At 42.7% G+C, this 18,783-nt stretch overlaps 1 protein-coding gene across 5 annotated transcripts in view; it reads left to right on the top strand.

The window, feature by feature from the left end:
• The window catches only part of ryr2a (ryanodine receptor 2a (cardiac)), a 164,222-nt gene that overhangs the window by 127,419 nt on the left and 18,020 nt on the right, over positions 1-18,783 (top strand). For 2 of the 5 annotated variants that reach the window (XM_064320554.1, XM_064320552.1), the window contains 22 exons: positions 159-280; positions 1,007-1,056; positions 1,997-2,057; positions 2,762-3,000; positions 3,186-3,267; positions 3,657-3,787; positions 4,412-4,732; positions 5,084-5,324; positions 5,797-5,884; positions 6,226-6,318; positions 6,609-6,779; positions 7,386-7,445; positions 9,323-9,457; positions 9,781-9,893; positions 9,989-10,085; positions 10,601-10,707; positions 12,427-12,478; positions 12,748-12,798; positions 15,520-15,619; positions 15,978-16,057; positions 16,305-16,381; positions 16,487-16,560. In XM_064320554.1, the coding sequence (XP_064176624.1) occupies positions 159-280; positions 1,007-1,056; positions 1,997-2,057; positions 2,762-3,000; positions 3,186-3,267; positions 3,657-3,787; positions 4,412-4,732; positions 5,084-5,324; positions 5,797-5,884; positions 6,226-6,318; positions 6,609-6,779; positions 7,386-7,445; positions 9,323-9,457; positions 9,781-9,893; positions 9,989-10,085; positions 10,601-10,707; positions 12,427-12,478; positions 12,748-12,798; positions 15,520-15,619; positions 15,978-16,057; positions 16,305-16,381; positions 16,487-16,560 (2,545 nt within the window). Of the gene's footprint in view, positions 1-158; positions 281-1,006; positions 1,057-1,996; positions 2,058-2,761; positions 3,001-3,185; positions 3,268-3,656; positions 3,788-4,411; positions 4,733-5,083; positions 5,325-5,796; positions 5,885-6,225; positions 6,319-6,608; positions 6,780-7,385; positions 7,446-7,981; positions 8,246-9,322; positions 9,458-9,780; positions 9,894-9,988; positions 10,086-10,600; positions 10,708-12,426; positions 12,479-12,747; positions 12,799-15,519; positions 15,620-15,977; positions 16,058-16,304; positions 16,382-16,486; positions 16,561-18,324; positions 18,343-18,783 lie in introns of all 5 variants that reach the window. The other 3 variants (XM_064320538.1, XM_064320553.1, XM_064320545.1) reach the window with 3 other exon arrangements.

The following is an 18,783-nucleotide window of genomic DNA, read 5'->3' as shown; positions in this document are numbered from 1 at the left end:
ATTGCTAGAGCTAGGTCACATTGCCTGAGTTTGTCAGTAGGTTATTATCTTTTAAATGAAAATATAATCATTTAGAAATATTATAATTTATACAACACGCTATGTGAAAGCCCAGGAACTCGGTAATCTTGTATATTAAATGAGTCTGTCTGTCTCAGGTGGTCCTGCCCTTGGTTGATCAGTATTTCAAGAATCACCGCCTCTACTTCCTGTCTACTGCAATACGGCCCCTCAGCAGTGGAGGCCACGCCTCCAACAAAGAGAAGGAGATGATCACCAGGTGAGAACTGCCATTACACCAGAAAAGGCTTATTGTTGCAATGGGCTAGCATGTTCTCAATGCCGTTGCTAACCTCACCAATGTAAACTTTGATGCGTAATCTTAATAGCTTATTGGACAGCGAGCAGAACAAAAAGTTAAATGGACAAAGAAGCAGCTATATGATTCCCATCGGCAGTGTAAAAGTAATTTAAGAAGCTGTTGGGTTCTGCCATTGTGTTATTTAATTACTGAAATATTAATTTGTGCCACACAAGCCATCCCATAGGTTGTATAATATGTCTGTGTTAATTGTGAATGCACTCATATCATATGTCCTACTCTTATACTATGCTAGGTTCTGCTATATGTTTTTAATCAGTTTCCTCCATTACAGTTCACTAGCTGTCACAGCTCTTGTCACTGCTCACCCATACATCCCAGTTGCATATACTGTGCCAGAGCAGTGAGGGATGTGGCTAGGACCCCCATCTCCATTCTTCTTGCCTTTTACAAAGCTTGGCTCCCAAAACCACCACCGCTTGCTCTACTGTGACTGCTAAATGACCCAAGTGCTGTTGAACCCCATTGATCGCGCCTGACTCTGCCTGATTAACATAACTTTTGACTTTATAACATTGGCTGCACACTCTGTAACATACTCTTATATTTCAGCTGTTTTCATTTTTTACCTCCTCTCTCTCTCTCTCTTTCTCTTTTCTTTTTTCTACCCACCCCTATCTTCAGCCTTTTCTGCAAACTTGGAGTACTTGTCAGACATAGGATATCACTGTTTGGTAAGGCTGGTGTGGGCGTGAAGTTTGGTGACTTTAAATGTTTGCCTTTCTCCGGTGCTCTTCTCTCTTCCTTCGCTCTCCCTGTCTGCGCTGTGAGGCCATGTCTGCATGCGTGACTCTGTGCTTAAGCTTCGGTCCTGTGGGCCCTGCCCGACCCCTCAGGGCTTTGACCGGCCAATCAGAGTGATTTCTGCCAGGAGAGGCCCTGTGACCGTGACACTTGAAGCATGTCGCTGTGCAAAGTTTTCTAAGCCGATTATCAGAGCCTTGTTAGACAAGCATGGATTTTTAGGAGATGCGAAAGCCCCTCTTTTCTAAAATCTACATTGCCGTGGACTCATTTTTTTCGTTTTCACTGGGCTTCATGACATCCCGTATTCTTTTTAAAAAGTGGGATTTTACAGTTTGGCCTTAATGCCGTTGTGAGAGCTCATTTGAACTTTCAACGTGTCTGTACTTAACAATTGAATAAGATTTGAGTCAAAAAGCTTTAAAAACCAGCTTGATAATAAGATGTCAGAGCAGTTTGTGGAATGCCTTAGAATACTTTGCCATATTCGTATTTCACAAATGCCATGTTGCAGTGAAAGATTAAATTAAGGGAGACATCCACTGGAGAATCGCTCATGCCTTCATTAATAGTTATTATTGTTGTTGTTGCATGAATCTGTGTTAGATAAAAATTGACAGAAGATGAAACAGAGCTGAAGCATGCTTTTTAATTAGACCTTTTGATTTGTATCGGTGCTGAACAGAAGACGCTGATTCACTTATATTAGGAGGATCACCTAAGACAACAAGCTCAATTAACAAGATAAGCCATGCAGATGATATAAAGATCAGCAAATCTGCACAGCATTGATCTAAACCATTGACCCCTTTATGCGCTGGAAATTTGTCCCAGAAGTGTAACATTTTGCGTTCTTGTCGATTATTTTAGGAAATGATTCTACCTCAATCGTGAACTGTCTTCATATCCTGGGCCAGACTCTGGATGCCAGGTAGGTGGCACTGTTGCCTTAGTCTGTGAGGTCTGCTATCATTTAAATTCTCCAGACCCTGTTTTTGTGAGGGTGTGATGTTATAACACAGGAGCAAAAAACATTTTATTCTCAAATCATAGAGCTCTGCATGAATGCGGAGAAAAAGCTATGGCCACTCAACTACAAACATTGATATTTTGTTATAGTCACTGATAAAGTAATGACATTACTTCCCATAATTTTCTAAATGGGTTTAGGGGATGAATTTTCTCAGTATTTTTATTTATTTTTTTACATTCTAATTTGCCTGACTCAACAATTGATATTTGCAAGTAAAAACAATTTGGTGACATCAAGAAAAAAGTGATGTTTTTATCACCAGATAATTGTAACAAGCAGAAATTGTATTACCTATTTACAATGCACTTATTATTTTCTCTTTTCTAAAAAACTAAAAGTTGATTTTGTTGAAATCCTTTCATGCAATGTAATCAGCTCCTTTAAACACTTTAGATTACTGTTCAGTTATAAATTCTTTATACAAATTTCCACACTGAACATAATTGTATTAGGAAATACACTGATGATAGTTGGCCAACCTCAATAAATGTTAGTAAATTGTTATGAAGGAGGATAATGGGTAACGTGATCGAGGGTGGGCGTGTCAGACCAAGGTGCCTCAGCAGTGATTGGGCGGTGCTGGCGGTTGTTGTGACGTACAGGACGGTGATGAAGACGGGCCTGGACACGGTGAAGGCGGCGCTGCGGGCCTTCTTCGACAATGCGGCGGAGGACCTGGAGAAGACCATGGAGAACCTGAAGCAGGGCCAGTTCACGCACACCAGGACCCAGCCCAAGGGCGTGACCCAGATCATCAACTACACCACGGTGGCCCTGCTCCCCGTGCTCTCCTCCCTCTTCGAGCACATCGGGCAGAACCTCTTTGGCGAAGACCTCATATGTAGGTGCAGCCGCCTCCCGCTGCTCCTGGTTCCATCTGTTTGGTCCCCTCCTTGTAGAGCGCATGAGAAATCCGAGGGAAATTGTGTAACACGACATATTAAATGCACATTGAAGTGTTGGTGAATTTTGGGAAATACTGGGGCCGGCTTTTCTAACAGGAAACTTCTCACTTCTTCCTTGCAGTGGATGATGTCCAGGTGTCCTGTTACAGGATTCTCAACAGCCTCTATTCGCTTGGCACCAGCAAAAGCATCTATGTTGAAAGGTGTTTTTTATAATGATCAAGCCATTATGTTGTTTTTCCTGTTGAAGCTTCTAAATCCTGCTGAACAGCTTTCCACATACCATAATTATTCTTGATGAAATTATTACAGTGCACAGTTTTTTTTTCAAACCCATTTTTGGTCCTGAAATGATGTCTATAAGCTGCTGATTCTTATAATTGAACACATTAATTTGTTGGGGATGTTACTGGTTTGTTGAACAGGTGTTTCTGTGTGCAGTTGATTACTTTAGTCTTGTTTCACGTCAGGAGAAATGTGTCACTATCCACTCTTAGGTGGTTATCATGAAAAAATGGCCAGGCGTTTTTAGTGGCACAGGTGTGAGGGCTTGGGCGTCTTTCTCAGTGCCTGACCTCCCTGTTACTTGCAGGCAGCGTCCGGCTCTGGGTGAATGTCTGGCCGCATTTTCCGGAGCTTTCCCTGTGTCCTTTTTGGAGCCACACCTGAACAAGTACAACAACTACTCCATCTACAACACCAAAGGGTCCCGCGAAAGAGCAGGTAAGTAATCACACACATCGTTCACACACATATACAGTACACACATGCACACACACACACACACGCATGCACACACACCAGTAATGCCAGTATAAGGAGTGTGATGTGACCAAGTTCTGACATTAGTTTACAAGACTGTTCAGTACATGGTGAGTCTGTGCAACAGCCTTCAGTATTTGTGTTTCTGCCAGATGGAAACAAAACTGCCTGTTTGATAACACAAATCCTGTGCCAGGTTTAAAAAAAATTGATAGGCTTACCAAACTGCTTCAGACTTTGAAAGTATCCTCAACACTTTTCTGGTCAGGCTGACTTTTAAATATCGCCTTTTTGTGACACCTATTTTAGCTCAAAGCTTCTTTCTTCCGTTGGACTTCTTACTTCCCTTAACTGTATGTCTATCCCTGTCACTTTCTCGCTCTTCCGTCTGGTCTCCCTCTCTATCTCCTTATCTCTAACTCTCTTTCCGTCTCTCTCTAATCTTCCTCTCTCTTCCTGTCTCTCAAACTCAATGTTTCCACCTCTTATCCTTCCTCCCATCGCTATCTATCTGTTTTTTCCCCATATCTCTGTTCCTCCTTTTCTCTTTCTATCTCTCGCTCTATCTCTCTCTCTCTTTGTCAGCGCTGGGTCTGCCAGCCCAGGTGGAGGAGATGTCCCCCCTCATCCCGTCCCTGGAGAAGTCGCTGGAGGAGATCATGGAGCTGGCCGAGTCAGGCATGCGCTACACCCAGATGCCCCATGTGATGGAGGTGGTGCTGCCCATGCTCTGCAGCTACATGTCGCACTGGTGGGAGCACGGCCCGGAGAGCAACCCGGAACGGGCGGACAAATGCTGCACCTCGCTCACCTCCGAGCACATGAACACGCTGCTGGGCAACATCCTGAAGATCATCTACAACAACCTGGGCATCGACGAGGGGGCGTGGATGAAGCGCCTGGCAGGTAGAGGCCCTCAGGCGTCTCCGTTCCATATTCTGCTTTCCTCAGGATGATTGCCACTATTAGTGGAGTATCTTTTACCGTGTAATATCTTTAACTGGGTTTAATGCTTCTGTTCATAGATATTACATTTTATTACATTATGTCCATTTGGAAGATTGGTCTTATGGAGAAGGTTGAAACAAGTACATGTGTGTGCCAAAATTACTTTCCATGTGAATATTTTGAGTGGAATTTGGTACGTGACCCCATTCAGGCCAGTCTGTGTTTCCCCTTACCAGACACTTACCAGACACCACAAAAGCAATAAAAACACTGCTCACCTGTTCCTCTGCTTGTCAATCGTCTTCTCAGTGTTCTCTCAGCCAATCATCAGCAAGGCCAAGGCCCAGCTGCTGAAGACGCACTTCCTGCCTCTGATGGAGAAGCTGAAGAAGAAGGCGGCGACCGTCCTGCTGGACGAGGAGCACATGAAGGCCGAGGGGCGGGGCGAGATGTCCGAGGCGGAGCTGCTGATCCTGGATGAGTTCACCATCCTGGTTCGGGACTTGTACGCCTTCTACCCACTCCTTATCCGATTCGTCGACTACAACAGGTACTGGAGCGCCCAACGGAATTACAGTCTACAGGCAAAGGGGCAGTAGTTTGGTAATGCCTCTATTAATGATAGCAGGGAGCTTCAGGAAGAGGGACACACGCTTGCCTGGATTCAGTTAAAACATGTCCTTCATTTTGATTTGCAATTTAATGTGGTTTTAATGTGTCTGTTTTTATTCACATTTTTGTGTGTTCAACCTCAACAAAAATGATTTATGTCTTTGGTCTAAGATAAGGATACGTTTTGATTGAATCCAAGCCTCAGTGTATATATTTTTTAATTAAAACTGCACTAACCGGAACATTTTAGTACAGAAACGCTTTTTTTGTCAGTATTTTCATTTTGTTATAATTTTCTGCTTTGAAAAAATGTTCTTCAGTGTGCAATCGATGTGCTCATAAATCAGTCACTTAGAAACACATGCAGGTGAACTGAGTTAAGTTTTACTTTCATTCTGATTCTGTTTCAGAGCAAAATGGCTCAAGGAACCAAACCCAGAGGCAGAGGAACTGTTCCGCATGGTGGCAGAAGTTTTTATATTCTGGGCCAAATCTCATGTGAGCAAAACTGCATAATGAAATATATTGCACCAAATGTAAATTTGCAAATGACTATGACAGCAGTGGTGACATGAATTTGTGGATAGCATTAATGTAAATCAGAAAATATATAAAATATCAGGTTATCCATTATACATTTTGAGACATTGCCTGAGTAATGCCATCTACAATAACATTCAAATGTTTATGCTTTTAGGCATTTAAAGCTAAATAGATGCAAAAATTCTTCATGCATCCCCTGTGAGACATTGGTCATTTCACACATTTGCATAATGGAGGAGACGATTGTTCTCCACTCTGTGCACAGTATGTGTGTCTTGTTTGATCCACGACTGCAGAATTTCAAAAGGGAGGAGCAGAACTTTGTGGTCCAGAACGAAATCAACAACATGTCCTTCTTGATCACCGATACCAAGTCCAAAATGTCAAAGGTGAGTACCTTTTCATTTTACGAGGAAATGCTTAGAAATGTCATCAGCTGCCCGCACCTGGGGTCTGCCTCGGAGTGAGACACAATTAGCCTCTTCCCACCTGGGGTAGCGCCAGTTTACTGTGTGTCAGCTCGGGTTACCGCTGAATTAGTTTGTCCCAAATTTGCGCTAGGCACACACCGCCATTTTCTTCATAGCGCATGATGGAAGAGGAACATTATTAAACGAGGTGCATGTAACATTAAATGAGCGCAGCCTGGCTGATTGTCTGTGTCCGGGGGGTATGGCAGGGAGCCATGTCGGACCAAGAGAGGAAAAAGATGAAGAGGAAGGGGGACCGCTACTCCATGCAGACCTCCCTCATCGTGGCCGCCCTGAAGAGGCTGCTTCCCGTGGGCCTGAACATCTGCGCCCCCGGGGACCAGGAACTCATCGCGCTGGCCAAGAACCGCTTCACCCAGGTAGGAAACCGGCTGGCTCCCCTCCATTAGCCGGGAAATTGAAAGAGTACCTGGAGCCTTTTCCCTGAGAAATGAAGAGAGCTTTTCGTTATTCATGGCCCACTAAGTGGAGCTTGAAATTTATTTTTGAGAATTCTGGGTAGAGTCAAAAAGCATTTGAAAATGAGGCCGGGGAAAGTAGAAGTTTAGGTAGAGGTAGCAAGTCAAACACACATTGGATGCATGCATGTGCCTCCTAAAATTGGGCCCCTTTCCAAACCTGGTGGGGTAGATATATATTTCAATATATTTCAATAGGCGGACTTGGTTTTCAAGTCAGCTGTGGTTGAATGCTGTCTGTGACTTCTATATCCACTGCTTAACATTGTTTTCTTGAAGCACACCATCTCTGTAAGTGCTTGTTTTTAAGAACAATATAAAATATTCATATGATTCTACATTTTGGGAAACTCTCCAAATTCAATCTCTCCAGTTTTCTGAATTATAAAGTATGGCAAATATCTTTCTGTCCCAGGTCTGCACTTTAAAGGTAATATAGGAGAGTGATGTTTGCTCTTAGAGTGAAAGTAGCTCTTAGATATAATGGTATATGCTTGTGCTTAACAGAAAGACACAGAAGACGAGGTTCGGGAGATCATCCGCAATAACCTTCACCTGCAGGGCAAGGTGAGTGAGGATTTGAAATGCACGCGCATGGCGTTCCTGGTCTCTAACCTGACCTTGTGACATCATCAGCATGGATTCACTGCATGTCAGACCCACCATAACACCGTCACTAATACTCTGTGATGTCATGGTGTTCTGCCTTCCTTTGCTACTGTTTCAGTGGCTATTGAATAGGATGCTGTGGGCCTTTGCTGTGCAGACAGACAGACAGACAGAATGTTTAAGCCTGTAAAATTCCTATATGCTGTATCCATTCCTGTTTATGAAGCACCCGAAAGGCACCTGTGAAACATTAATTGAAAAGAGATTAAATGAAAGCAGTGCCCACATCAGTGCCTGTTTGAACCTGTGACATTTGCTTCTTGCCATTTGAAAAATGGCAGCAAATTTATTCACCGCGGCACTTTCTCCATCTCGCTGAGGGCATGCATGCGTCCGTCCATTTCACTGCTCCTGTTTCTCTCTCTGTTTGCCTCCTCTCCCCACCCCCACACCCCCCCTCATGCATGCCTGCATGGCCCCCTCACCACCATCAGTACCGGGTTTTGCATTTCAAGAAGCTGGTAAAGAAGCTGATCATTGTGATGAAGTGGAAGAAAAGCCAGCAGGCCAGGCCCCCCGGCTCTGAGCTGCTGGGACACAGGCGCCTTCTCCTGCGCAAACGCTCCACCACCCTGGACTCCGCCCACCGGGCGCTGAGGACGCCCCTTTCTGCCACCAAAAAGTCCTCCTCGGTGGACCTCGCGGGGAAGCAGGGGAAAGCCCCCGTCCGGCAGGCCGACGCCCTGCCCGTGGCTAAGGTCAGGGAGGGGTCAGCAGGGTTTGCAGAACACGTTTGGGAGTAGCGCAGTGTTGGCGGGTACTCGCCCGCTGCGCTAGCTTCCCTCTGCAGAACCCTGCATTAGATAACAAGCCTTGGTCTCTGCTGTCTATGCTCTCGCTAAACAGTAGTATTCATTGCTTATTACGAGGCTAGTTTAACCAACAGTGTCCCTGCCTAAACCTCGGAAGTGAATAAGTGTTGCTTTATGCTGAGATCATAAATTCATGGTAATGAATGATGAAGGTGAATATTAGTGGCATGAGAGCCAAGGGATGCAATGTAATTCAGTTTATTGGATACAGTGGAGCGTAGGCACAATATCATATCCTCATAACGTAAGTCTTGGACAGGAAATCCTAATCTCAGTCATGGGTAGAGAATCAATATTTGTGTCTTAGATGGAGAGTATAACCTTAATCCTAGACAAGGATAGGCCCTGTTTACGCTCAGATCAGATACAGTTGACAAATTGGATGTCTGTATATCCAGTGTATTTGTATGCCGGTTCACACTCGATTTGTAAAATGCTGCACATCCAATTGTTTGGTCTGAGATTACATAATGCTTAGTGGCAACACTCGGTCTTTCATCAGACCAGTGGTGTTATTTTTCAGTGTAATTTAGGCAACATGAGACAAGATGAAACATTTACATTCAAATCCAATACCTGCAGAATCTGTTTCGGACTACCCCCAGATTTATAAAATTTCAATTTAGGAAATTCCAATCCATATGGCTTTCCTGTCACATTTCACATTAAGTTCGACACATTAATATGTTACTAAGTTCATTCACTTTAATATGCGAAAACGGGGTCATAGGAACCTTGTCAGAACATCAGAAAAGAAATGATGACTTCAATCAGATTTGAGAATCAAGAGATCAGTCTCAATTGGGGAGAAAGTCCTTAGCATCTGGGCCTAAAAAAAACATCCAAAACCCTTCCCAAGGAGTTCGCCTGTTGTCACTGTGTGGGTAAAGTGAAATACCCCTTGCCACAAAGAGCCCCATGCCTCTGTTCCGTGTGTCAACTCTGGCCCTCCCCTTTCTGCAGCTGGAGGACCCCGCGATTCGATGGCAGATGGCTCTGTACAAAGACCTGCCCAACAGGAGCGAGGACACCTCGGACCCAGAAAAGACAGTGGAGAGAGTTCTAGACATCGCCCACGTTCTGTTCCATCTGGACCAGGTGGGTGTGTGGGAATACGTCCCCTTCTGTGCTAGCATCAGGACACCTGCATGGAAATATTCATATTGAAACACCCATTAGCCTGAGCATTATAATGTCACATAGCATTAATAGCGTCCGTATTGCATTTTTGTTTTGAAAATTGGGGATGGTGATCACAGCTTGATAATAACGATGTTGGCTGGAAGCAAAATTGTTTCAGCTGATCTAATATCAGTGGTAAAATTGCTTCTACTTAGAACAAATATAATAATAACAGTATGCATATTGAAACAAAATGAGGTGTGGTTGTGTGTGTGTGCATGTGCTCGTTTGTCCTGCAGGTTGAACACCCCCAGAGAAGTAAGAAGGCTGTGTGGCATAAGCTTCTCTCCAAGCAGCGGAAGAGGGCTGTTGTGGCCTGTTTCAGGATGGCTCCCCTGTATAACTTACCCAGGTACGAGGGACACCTGACAGCGCTTTCATTAATTCAGGACAAAACCCCCAACTGCTCGTGAGCCGCCAATTTTTTTTCTCTCCCCTTGTCCGCAGGCACCGAGCCGTCAACCTGTTCCTGCAGGGATATGAGAAGTCTTGGATCGAAACGGAGGAGCATTACTTCGAAGATAAGCTAATAGAGGATTTGGCCGTAAGTCGTGCCATTGTTTGCACAGCGTGCATTCAGAAGCCAAGCGCGAAATGGCACAGCGGGGGTGGGATCAAATTCAATCCGCACAAATGTCATCTTGTAGATGCCGTTCTTTTTATGAGTGGGGGAAATTAAAAAGTGGCATCTCCTTTCAAATCTGGATGTTTTTTTTTAAACATTTTTTATGACGAGCGGTGCGCAGACGTGAAAACGGCGTGGTAATTAAGGCCAGGTCAGTCGAGGTGGCACCCTGTTTAGCGTGGTGCCTTGTTGAGATTTATAGTTCCTGAAATGGCGACGTTGTGGCCTATTGTTTGTGAAGGAATGTCTCTGCCACACGAGGTTCCGTTGCGCTCCGACTGAAGGGAAATAACAAGGTGAAGGTGGAATTACTTGATGCTCAGACAGTCTGTCTGCGAGATCCATCAAAGCTTTAATGAGCCAGGCTCCTTTGTTTTGGGGGTAATTAGCCTGGAGCGTGTGGGCGCTCAGAGTCCCAGCTATTTGAATTGCAGAAACCGGGAGGCGAGGAGCCGTCGGAGGAGGATGAGGGAGCCAAGCGGATCGATCCTCTCCACCAGCTAATCCAGCTCTTCAGCCGAACCGCCCTGACGGAGAAGTGGTGGGTGTGCTGAAAAAAGCTTAAAAACAAAAACCAGACTGTATATGAGAGTGCAATGCAGGCTGTGCAACGTAGGGGCGTATTACGAAACAGGCCAAATAACCCGCCCAATAATATAACATGATGATGATGAGAAAAATAATTTCATGTAATAAAGATGGGGATTTCATGATGTGATTGGGATATAGGCTACTCGTCAGTAAGGCTGGGTGTTTGTCATGGAAGTCGTAGGCATCACGGATTCTGTGACTTTCAACATTTGTTTTGCCATGTCTGCGACTTTCTTAGTTTTGATTGCTTTGAGTTATTTTTTGGCAGGTTTGGATGGTGACTGTCTGTGTTTGTATAGGCCTACACATTTTACCAGTAGCCTATTGCCAAATGCTATGAGAGACAAAGTACGCTAATATATACAGAATCTGGAATGTGCTGGGATCAAGATTCTCATCCTTGTCAGTTGTTGCAATCAGATGTTTGATGGCCCCTGTTAACAGTGTTGATGCCCAGCGCTCCTTCCCCCATTACAGTAACATCAGTGACAACCAGCACTCATTAAAGACTAAGCCTTGCATTGTAGAACACATTGTTCTAAAACACACAGGAACTGTGTTTTATTTTAGTAATGCAATTTGAACATGCTCCATTTCTAACAATATTCTGCCAAATTAAACAGGAAAAATCGTGCTCTTTCTTTCTGTGATGGACCGAATTACGTGAGCAAGTGCACCAGCCTATCTGTGTATTTCACTTGTTGGCTGTTCCAAAAAGCTGGCAACTACCCATTGATTTTTTTTTTAAATTTCAAGCACTTGTTACTGTTTACACAGATGTGCATGTTATTTCAATCATTTCCCACTGCTGCGTATGAGATCTATTAAATTAACTGAATGAATGAACATTTCTTCTGCTTTTTTCTGATGATTTTCAACAACTTTGCCGTGACTGCTCCAAGATTTCAGCCAGTTTTTTCCATAACACCCAGCCTTACTGATCCGTAATCTGCAGTAATTTCCAGAATTAGAATTCACCAGAAATGAGCATTTCACAGTTGTTCTTTTAAAACCCCAGAGGGTTGCAGTTCTCTGGGTCTATGCATTTCAAATCCCCCAATATTCAAACTACATCCTTGGCACAACACGAAACTTTAAAGAGTTAGCAAGAGACAGTCAAGCCCTTGGCGCATCACAAAACTTTAAAGAGTTAGCAAGAGAGACAGATAGATACCCAGAGATGGGACAGAGCTGAGAATGAGTGACAGAGTGAGGGACAGGAAGGGAGGAGGTTGTGAGAGAGACGGAAACACTGAATGATGGAAAGAGACAGAGAGAAAGTCTTTAAATAAGACTGCAACAACTAAGCAAAATTGTTTACAAAGTTTGAGAGCTACGTTCAGTAACCTGGGGAAAGAGATGGGGATGCAGCGAATATGTAAGCAGAGAGTGGGAAGGCGGAAGTGATAGAGACAGAAACAGAGGTATTCAGAATATTCTATTGCAGTTTCGAACAATAACAGTTTTTACTACGAATAAAGTGGTTCCTATTTTTTCAATAAGACCTAAGGCAAAGTGTGATTGTAACGCTGATTGTAAATCTTGCTATCTTGCGAGATTAAAACGGATTTACTAAGGTTTTATAATGTGTGCACTGTTAAAACAAAATCTGGGCATAATAAGTGTAGGTTCCCAAATGATTTTGTTTGTATGTTTTTCCCCCTGACAGTAAGCTAGAGGAAGACAACCTGTACATGGCCTATGCTGACATCATGGCAAAGGTACTGGCCATTTACTTGCTGACTGTTGCTATATCCTGTGAATCCTCGCTCTTAGGGTTTATTAGATTATTGACCAGGGAATTTCCTGAGCTATTATTCTTTTTAGTTTTCCAATTTATGTTATTTTAAACCTTGTAAATTTCTCTTAAAAGGATTAAAGGATTTAACAAGCAAATTGGTGCCCCGACCAAGCTTTCATGGCTATTTTCTCATGTGTTGATATCTTATTTTCTTTGTCTGTGACTCAACAATCTGTTCTTCGCCACCAGAGCTGCCATGATGAAGAGGATGAGGATGGAGAAGAGGTGAAAAGCTTTGAAGTAGGTGACCTCCTCTGCCTCTTTTCCCCCCTCCCACATTTGTGTTTGTCCATTTTTAAGCATTTAAAAAAGAGCCTTTTAAAACGTGGTCACCCGCCTCTTTTTGCTTTTGACCATGGCTTGTGCAAGCATTTGTATGGCTCAAGGATTGCATGTGTCTGACCCTTGACCTCTAGTTGCTGACAATAATGATGTGTTCATTCAAACCCTTCGCTTATCCCTCCCAGTTTTGTTTTTCGTGCACCCATGTTGATTTATTGCTGTTATCTAAATGAGCAATAGTGCAATAGTGTATACTGCTTTTTATTAATGAACATTACAGCATTGGCCTTTTAAACATTTTCCTTTTGGGAGACCTTCCTTTCATCAACTGTCATACTGAAAGAGCTGACAACCGGTTGCCAGAGAAATAAATGGAAAACCATTATTATAATTGCAGACATCACATCATTACATAGTGTTTATGCATTAGATCCACTTCACTGACAAATGGGAATTACTTGTATCATTATTGTGCTCAGATTACATATGTGTGCATTTTTGGTGTAACAGGAGAAGTGCTCTATTTGCTCATTAAGTAAGTAATTAAGTAATGATGGATACTGTTTGTTTACCTTATCAATTATAAAAATGAGAGAAAAAAAAAACATACTCTGTAGTGATTCACTCATATTTTCTCTATGGATCATATTCAATCTTAACAAGCTGTTACTGTGATTGAGGAGAATGAGGTGCCAGTAATATTTTAAATGCTGTGGGTTTAAAATGTTGTAGACTGTATTAAAGCAAAAGTAAACAATGGGAAAAGTGCTTAGCCTGCTCATTAAATTACACAAAATGCATAAGATGTAATCTGACTTTCAATGCTTGTATTGCTTTTCTAAATACTGCTGATATAAGATTCTAAATGACCTAAAGCACTGTATACTTCAAGAAGGAAATTTGGCGATAGACTATTTTTACTACTACCAATACTTTATGCTTTAGCTAAGATACTGAACACGTTTATTCAGGTATTTAAAGTGGCATGAAAAAGTATTTGCCCCTTTCCTTGATTTCATTGCATATTTGTCACACTGAATGGTTTCATATCTTCAGACAAAATGCAATATTATACAAAGGGAAAGTGAGTAAATACAAAACATAATGAAATAATCTATCCCATTGTGCATTGGGCAAGAGGCAGGAACACACCCTATACAGGCCGCTAATCTATTTCAGGGCACGTACACCATTCGCACCTATCGGGCAATTTAGAGTCTCCAGTTAACCTACTTGCATGTCTTTGGACTGCACAATAATGTACAATAATAGAGGAAGTCAAGAAGGGGGCAATAATAGAAAAAATCAGGAAGGGGGCCAATACATGGCACTGTACATAGGAAGGCATTGATAGTCACTGAGTTTGCTATCACAATGTGAACCACGATATATACGTGATAAGATTTTTTTTTTGTCATGCTGTCTAATATGATAGAAAGGGTAGAGGGTAGAGTATAAAGAAAAATCTTTTCATTTTCACTGTAGAAGAGCTTTGATTAGTGTTGAAGGATGGTCTTCACTGTGCGGTGATGGCAAAGCCCATGTTGGAAGTCTTAACACAGGATGCTCTGCAAAATCAGCATGGCTGCACTTCCATACCAAGATGCTTTCATTCTTATTTTTTATTTCTTTTTATGTCGCCCAACAATACTTCTGTCTGGTTAGTTAAGAGTAGCAGCTCTCTCTTTCAGAATGAAATGATAAAATTTTGTTTCCGCAGCACGATATTATCAAAGATTTAAGCAACAAAATTGCCAACAAGGAGGAAAACTCTCTGGTAACAACATTCAGTGTCTGTGTTGGTTGCATTATTATTTATCTTCTCCGTTTTCTCTCTTCTGTTTTTTTTTTGGTATTACTTGCGGATTTTTCATTCGTTTGAGGCATTTTTCTTTCTCTCTGGTTTTTCATGACTGGTAAAAACCAGCACACAAGGAGCCTTCATGTATCGCGAAAGCTCTTCCATGCCCTTGTGTCGCCCGCACACCTCAGACGGAAAGCGTGACGCAGCAAAAGCCAGTCCAAGAGCGCCCCTTGCTGTCCGCCTCCCCCTTCCCCCTTCCCCCTCAGAGTTGTGCCTTGTTGCTGCCGCAGTCATCCATGTTTTCAGCGGATGTGCTGGGGGCATGACACCCGACTACTGGTCTCATGCCCCAGAAAACTGAGCTTACACCATGCCCATGTGATAGGCTGCTGAACTGGATTCCATGAGGCTCTGTGCAGCTTTTTTTTAATACCCAAACACAAATGACTTATTCTGTCTAATAAGAGATTTGCACCTTGAATTTAGATTCTCATTCTGATTCTCAGCTGAATTCAGTTTCAGTGCCTCTGACTTGCTCATATCGTCCAGCCATGTTCAATGTGTAACTTTAGTGTAATGTCTGTCTATTTAGAGTGATTCTGTCACATTGATAGGATCATCATAGGGGTGCAGAGAGCCACAATTATGTTAAGGGAAACTCATTCCATGGTAACCCCAGGGCTGCTGTCAGAGGCACTCTCGAAACATTGCACTGTTTTGCACGGTGGTACATCACTGTCCGTACCACTGGTATGACCTGAGGCTTCGCAAAACGTACCGTGTGTTCTGCAGCAGAGCCTTCTGGGACCTCAGGTGACCTAAGCATCGGGCCAATGAGGTCCTGAGGATGACCGCTCGTCTCCCCTCCCCCGCAGGAAAAAGAGATGGAGAAACAGAAGCTGCTGTACCAGCAGGCCAGGCTTCACGATCGGGGCGCAGCAGAAATGGTGCTGCAGACCATCAGTGCCAGCAAAGGTAACCCAAGGCAACGGAAGGCTGGAATCATTGCTGGGCCGGCGGCCAATGGCAATGAGTCAACTGCAAGCGGTTAGCTTAATTGGTTCATTTTCCCCCCCTCTTATCTGGAAATAACCTGTTTGAGTCTCAGTCAGCCAGTGGGAAGGAGGAAAAAAACCTCAAATTATTGTGACAATTGTTTAAAGAATTTATTTTACCTGGCAGCCTTGTCTCTGACCCTGTACTGTATGCTAGCGCTTTAGAGATAGCCCCTTATTTGGTTGCTGTTTGGTAAAACGTTGCATTGCATACCCAGCATTTATACTTTTATTTTCAGTATTCAGTGTTTATTCTTAGTTTCACCTTTTGCTCTCAGGGGAAATGGGACCAATGGTGGCATCCACGCTGAAGCTGGGTATCGCTGTACTGAATGGTGGAAACTCCACTGTGCAGCAGGTAACTAGTGCTTCTCACTTTCTGCCAGTCATCAGTGAGAATAGCTGGAGTAAAAGGAAAAAATCTCCTGAAAATTCTCTTCAATTCTCTGCAGAGCGTGTCTTTTACTTCCTGATTAGCATTACAGTCGCTTTTTTGTGCACCTAACCACACTGCTCATTGCTATTTTTGTTTGTTTTCAATTTTCTATTCAAAAGCTGCTCGTTTCATTGACTTGTTCCCTTGTCCTGTTTCCTGTTGTGAACAGAAAATGCTGGACTATCTGAAAGACAAGAAGGACGTGGGTTTCTTTCAGAGTCTGGCGGGGCTCATGCTGTCCTGCAGGTACCCCGTTCCTTCTTTCATCTCCCCCATTTCTCACGGGTTCCAGACGACGCCTCGCTGATCTCCCCTCTCCTCTCCCTTCCCTCTCTTTCTCGCCTCCTCCAGCGTGCTTGACCTCAACGCGTTCGAGAGGCAGAACAAAGCCGAAGGGCTGGGCATGGTTACGGAGGAGGGCTCAGGTACACGCTGCGGGGGAGAGGAGATGGAAATGCGATACACTCGTGTCAAAAAAGTAATTTAGCGTCAATCCCCCGATGTTCGCGAGAGAGCTTTTCTCCAGACGGGCGGCCCGGTAATGAAATAATAAGAAGTGTGTACTGTACATGAAGATGTATGTAGGGGGAGATTAAAAGATGTACTGAAAAAGCTGTTATTTTCAGGGGTTTTGGATATGCAGCTGAATTTAAAAATAAAAAATAAAAAAAAACAGGAAGTTACACAATAAGCTTACATCGTATCCACAAAACAAGTCTTCATTTAATCATTTTCCAGGGTTTTTTATAAGGTGTAGATGTTTACGGCTGACGGAAATGAAAGACGGTTGTGAATTTAAATGTTTTAAAAATGGTTTCTAATACCAGGTTAAGAAAAAAGGTGAATATTTCTATACCTAAAAAATAGTTAAGAGCTGGAAATAGTCGTGGTAAGGCGTACTACTGAAATCTGTACTATCTACTGAATGCTGTGCACATAGTTTTCAGTTAATACTGGTTTTTGATTACGGTCAGATCATCATGATTTTGATTTTCTTGTCCTATTGTTTTGTCATCACATTGATGTAAAACATTAGTTAAGTTTTTTTTTTTTGCTCATTATTGTGAAAATACAATAAGCCCTGAACAGTGTCTCTGTTGTCCACATTCATAGTCATTTTTATTTTCTTATGTACACATCAAGGATGTCTCTGTAATTTTATTTATGACCCTTTTTATGTTTATGAGTGTCAGAAATGCTACTTTGGCAACTGGCTGTGTTGTCCTCTGTCAATGGGTTTATATTCACCGCCTTCAAGTAAAATTATCATGCAATTTTATACCTAGAATAAGTCTATACCTAGAATAATCTATTTTATACCTGCTATCGAAATGGAAAACAAACATGTCAGAATTTTGTGAAAATGGATAATACTTCCTTGTTTAACTTCTTTAAATATCTTTCTGGAATAAGGGTACTATGACAAAAATGGTTTACCATAAGCGTTTCACTAAGTACAGTGAAGAAGTGCCGTGTTCTCAAAACCAAACATTTTTTAATCTCGATCATGATTACATTTTTGAACAAATACATAAAACAAATCCTGTCTTTTGTATCTAACTTGCTAATATTTGCTAATATGGGATCCAATCCTTTTGACTGGCAGTAGACTTACAAAGCTTTGTCACCGTGCACTCCTCTGTACTTACTGTCTTCTGTGAGTGAAGAGAGTGGATGTTTACTTGCTGTGTGGTCACAGTGAACTCAAAGTGAACTTTTCACCACCATATTTTGAAATGCATGTTTGTTCTATTGGTGTCATAACGGTTCTCATTGTTGACCAGGTATGAAAAATGTAACATATATAGGCGTTTTGTTCAATTTTGCGTTTGTTTTCTTTTCCATTGATATTTGAGAAATTGATGTTAATATAGTTGTGATCAGTGGTCTGTGATAGTCACCAGAGTCCTGTAGAGCTCTGTCTGAACATTGTGCTTATCAATGAAAGACCATCCTTTTTTGTCATAATACCCTTTTGACGAATTCTGAACAATGTGCATAGTTTTTTTTTAACCTGTTAAACTTTTCTGCTCTATATTTCCACCCGACTAATTTCTCTGCTGAAAAAAAACAAAACAAAACAAAACGAACAATGAATACTGAACCTATTTGTAACCTGTTTGACTTCTTACTTTTTCCTTTCTTTTTTCCTTTTCTTTTGGTTTAATGTACTGTCTTCCCCTCCTCAGTCATCACTCATGAGCGTGGTAATTATAACCTCTGCCATTTCCCGCTGTTAGCTTTGTGTCAGGTCTGTCCAGGTCCTGAGCCTTGCCCCCCTGTCCCCTTCCCCCCCGCCCCCTCGCTCCCTTGCCTTAGCACGATTACGATCTGTTCTGTTTTGTACAAAGTAATGCTGTAATGCTGTAGTGCTGTTAGCCAATCACGCTGTTTTTGCCTCCCTCTCAGGATTTGCACAGTATCTGGCACACTAGATGTAAGAGCAGTGACCTGTCTAAAGTGGCCCAGTCTTTGCAGTGGTTTGGATGTTTTGGAGATGATCTGTGGCATACTCTCTATCTGTAGTCTGTTGTGCATTCGATCGTGGCTTCATGGCTGCGCTGATTTGTGCAAGTGGAGGAATCTCAATACCAGTGTCTCCCAAGTATTCCAGCTGTTGACTCTTGTGTTCTGTGATGTAGTCAATG

This window comes from Anguilla rostrata, chromosome 2, assembly GCF_018555375.3.
Source record: "Anguilla rostrata isolate EN2019 chromosome 2, ASM1855537v3, whole genome shotgun sequence".
Taxonomy (NCBI): Eukaryota; Metazoa; Chordata; class Actinopteri; order Anguilliformes; family Anguillidae; genus Anguilla; species Anguilla rostrata.
The sequence above is the reverse complement of the archived record's forward strand: the minus strand, read 5'-3'. Positions and strand labels throughout refer to the sequence as shown.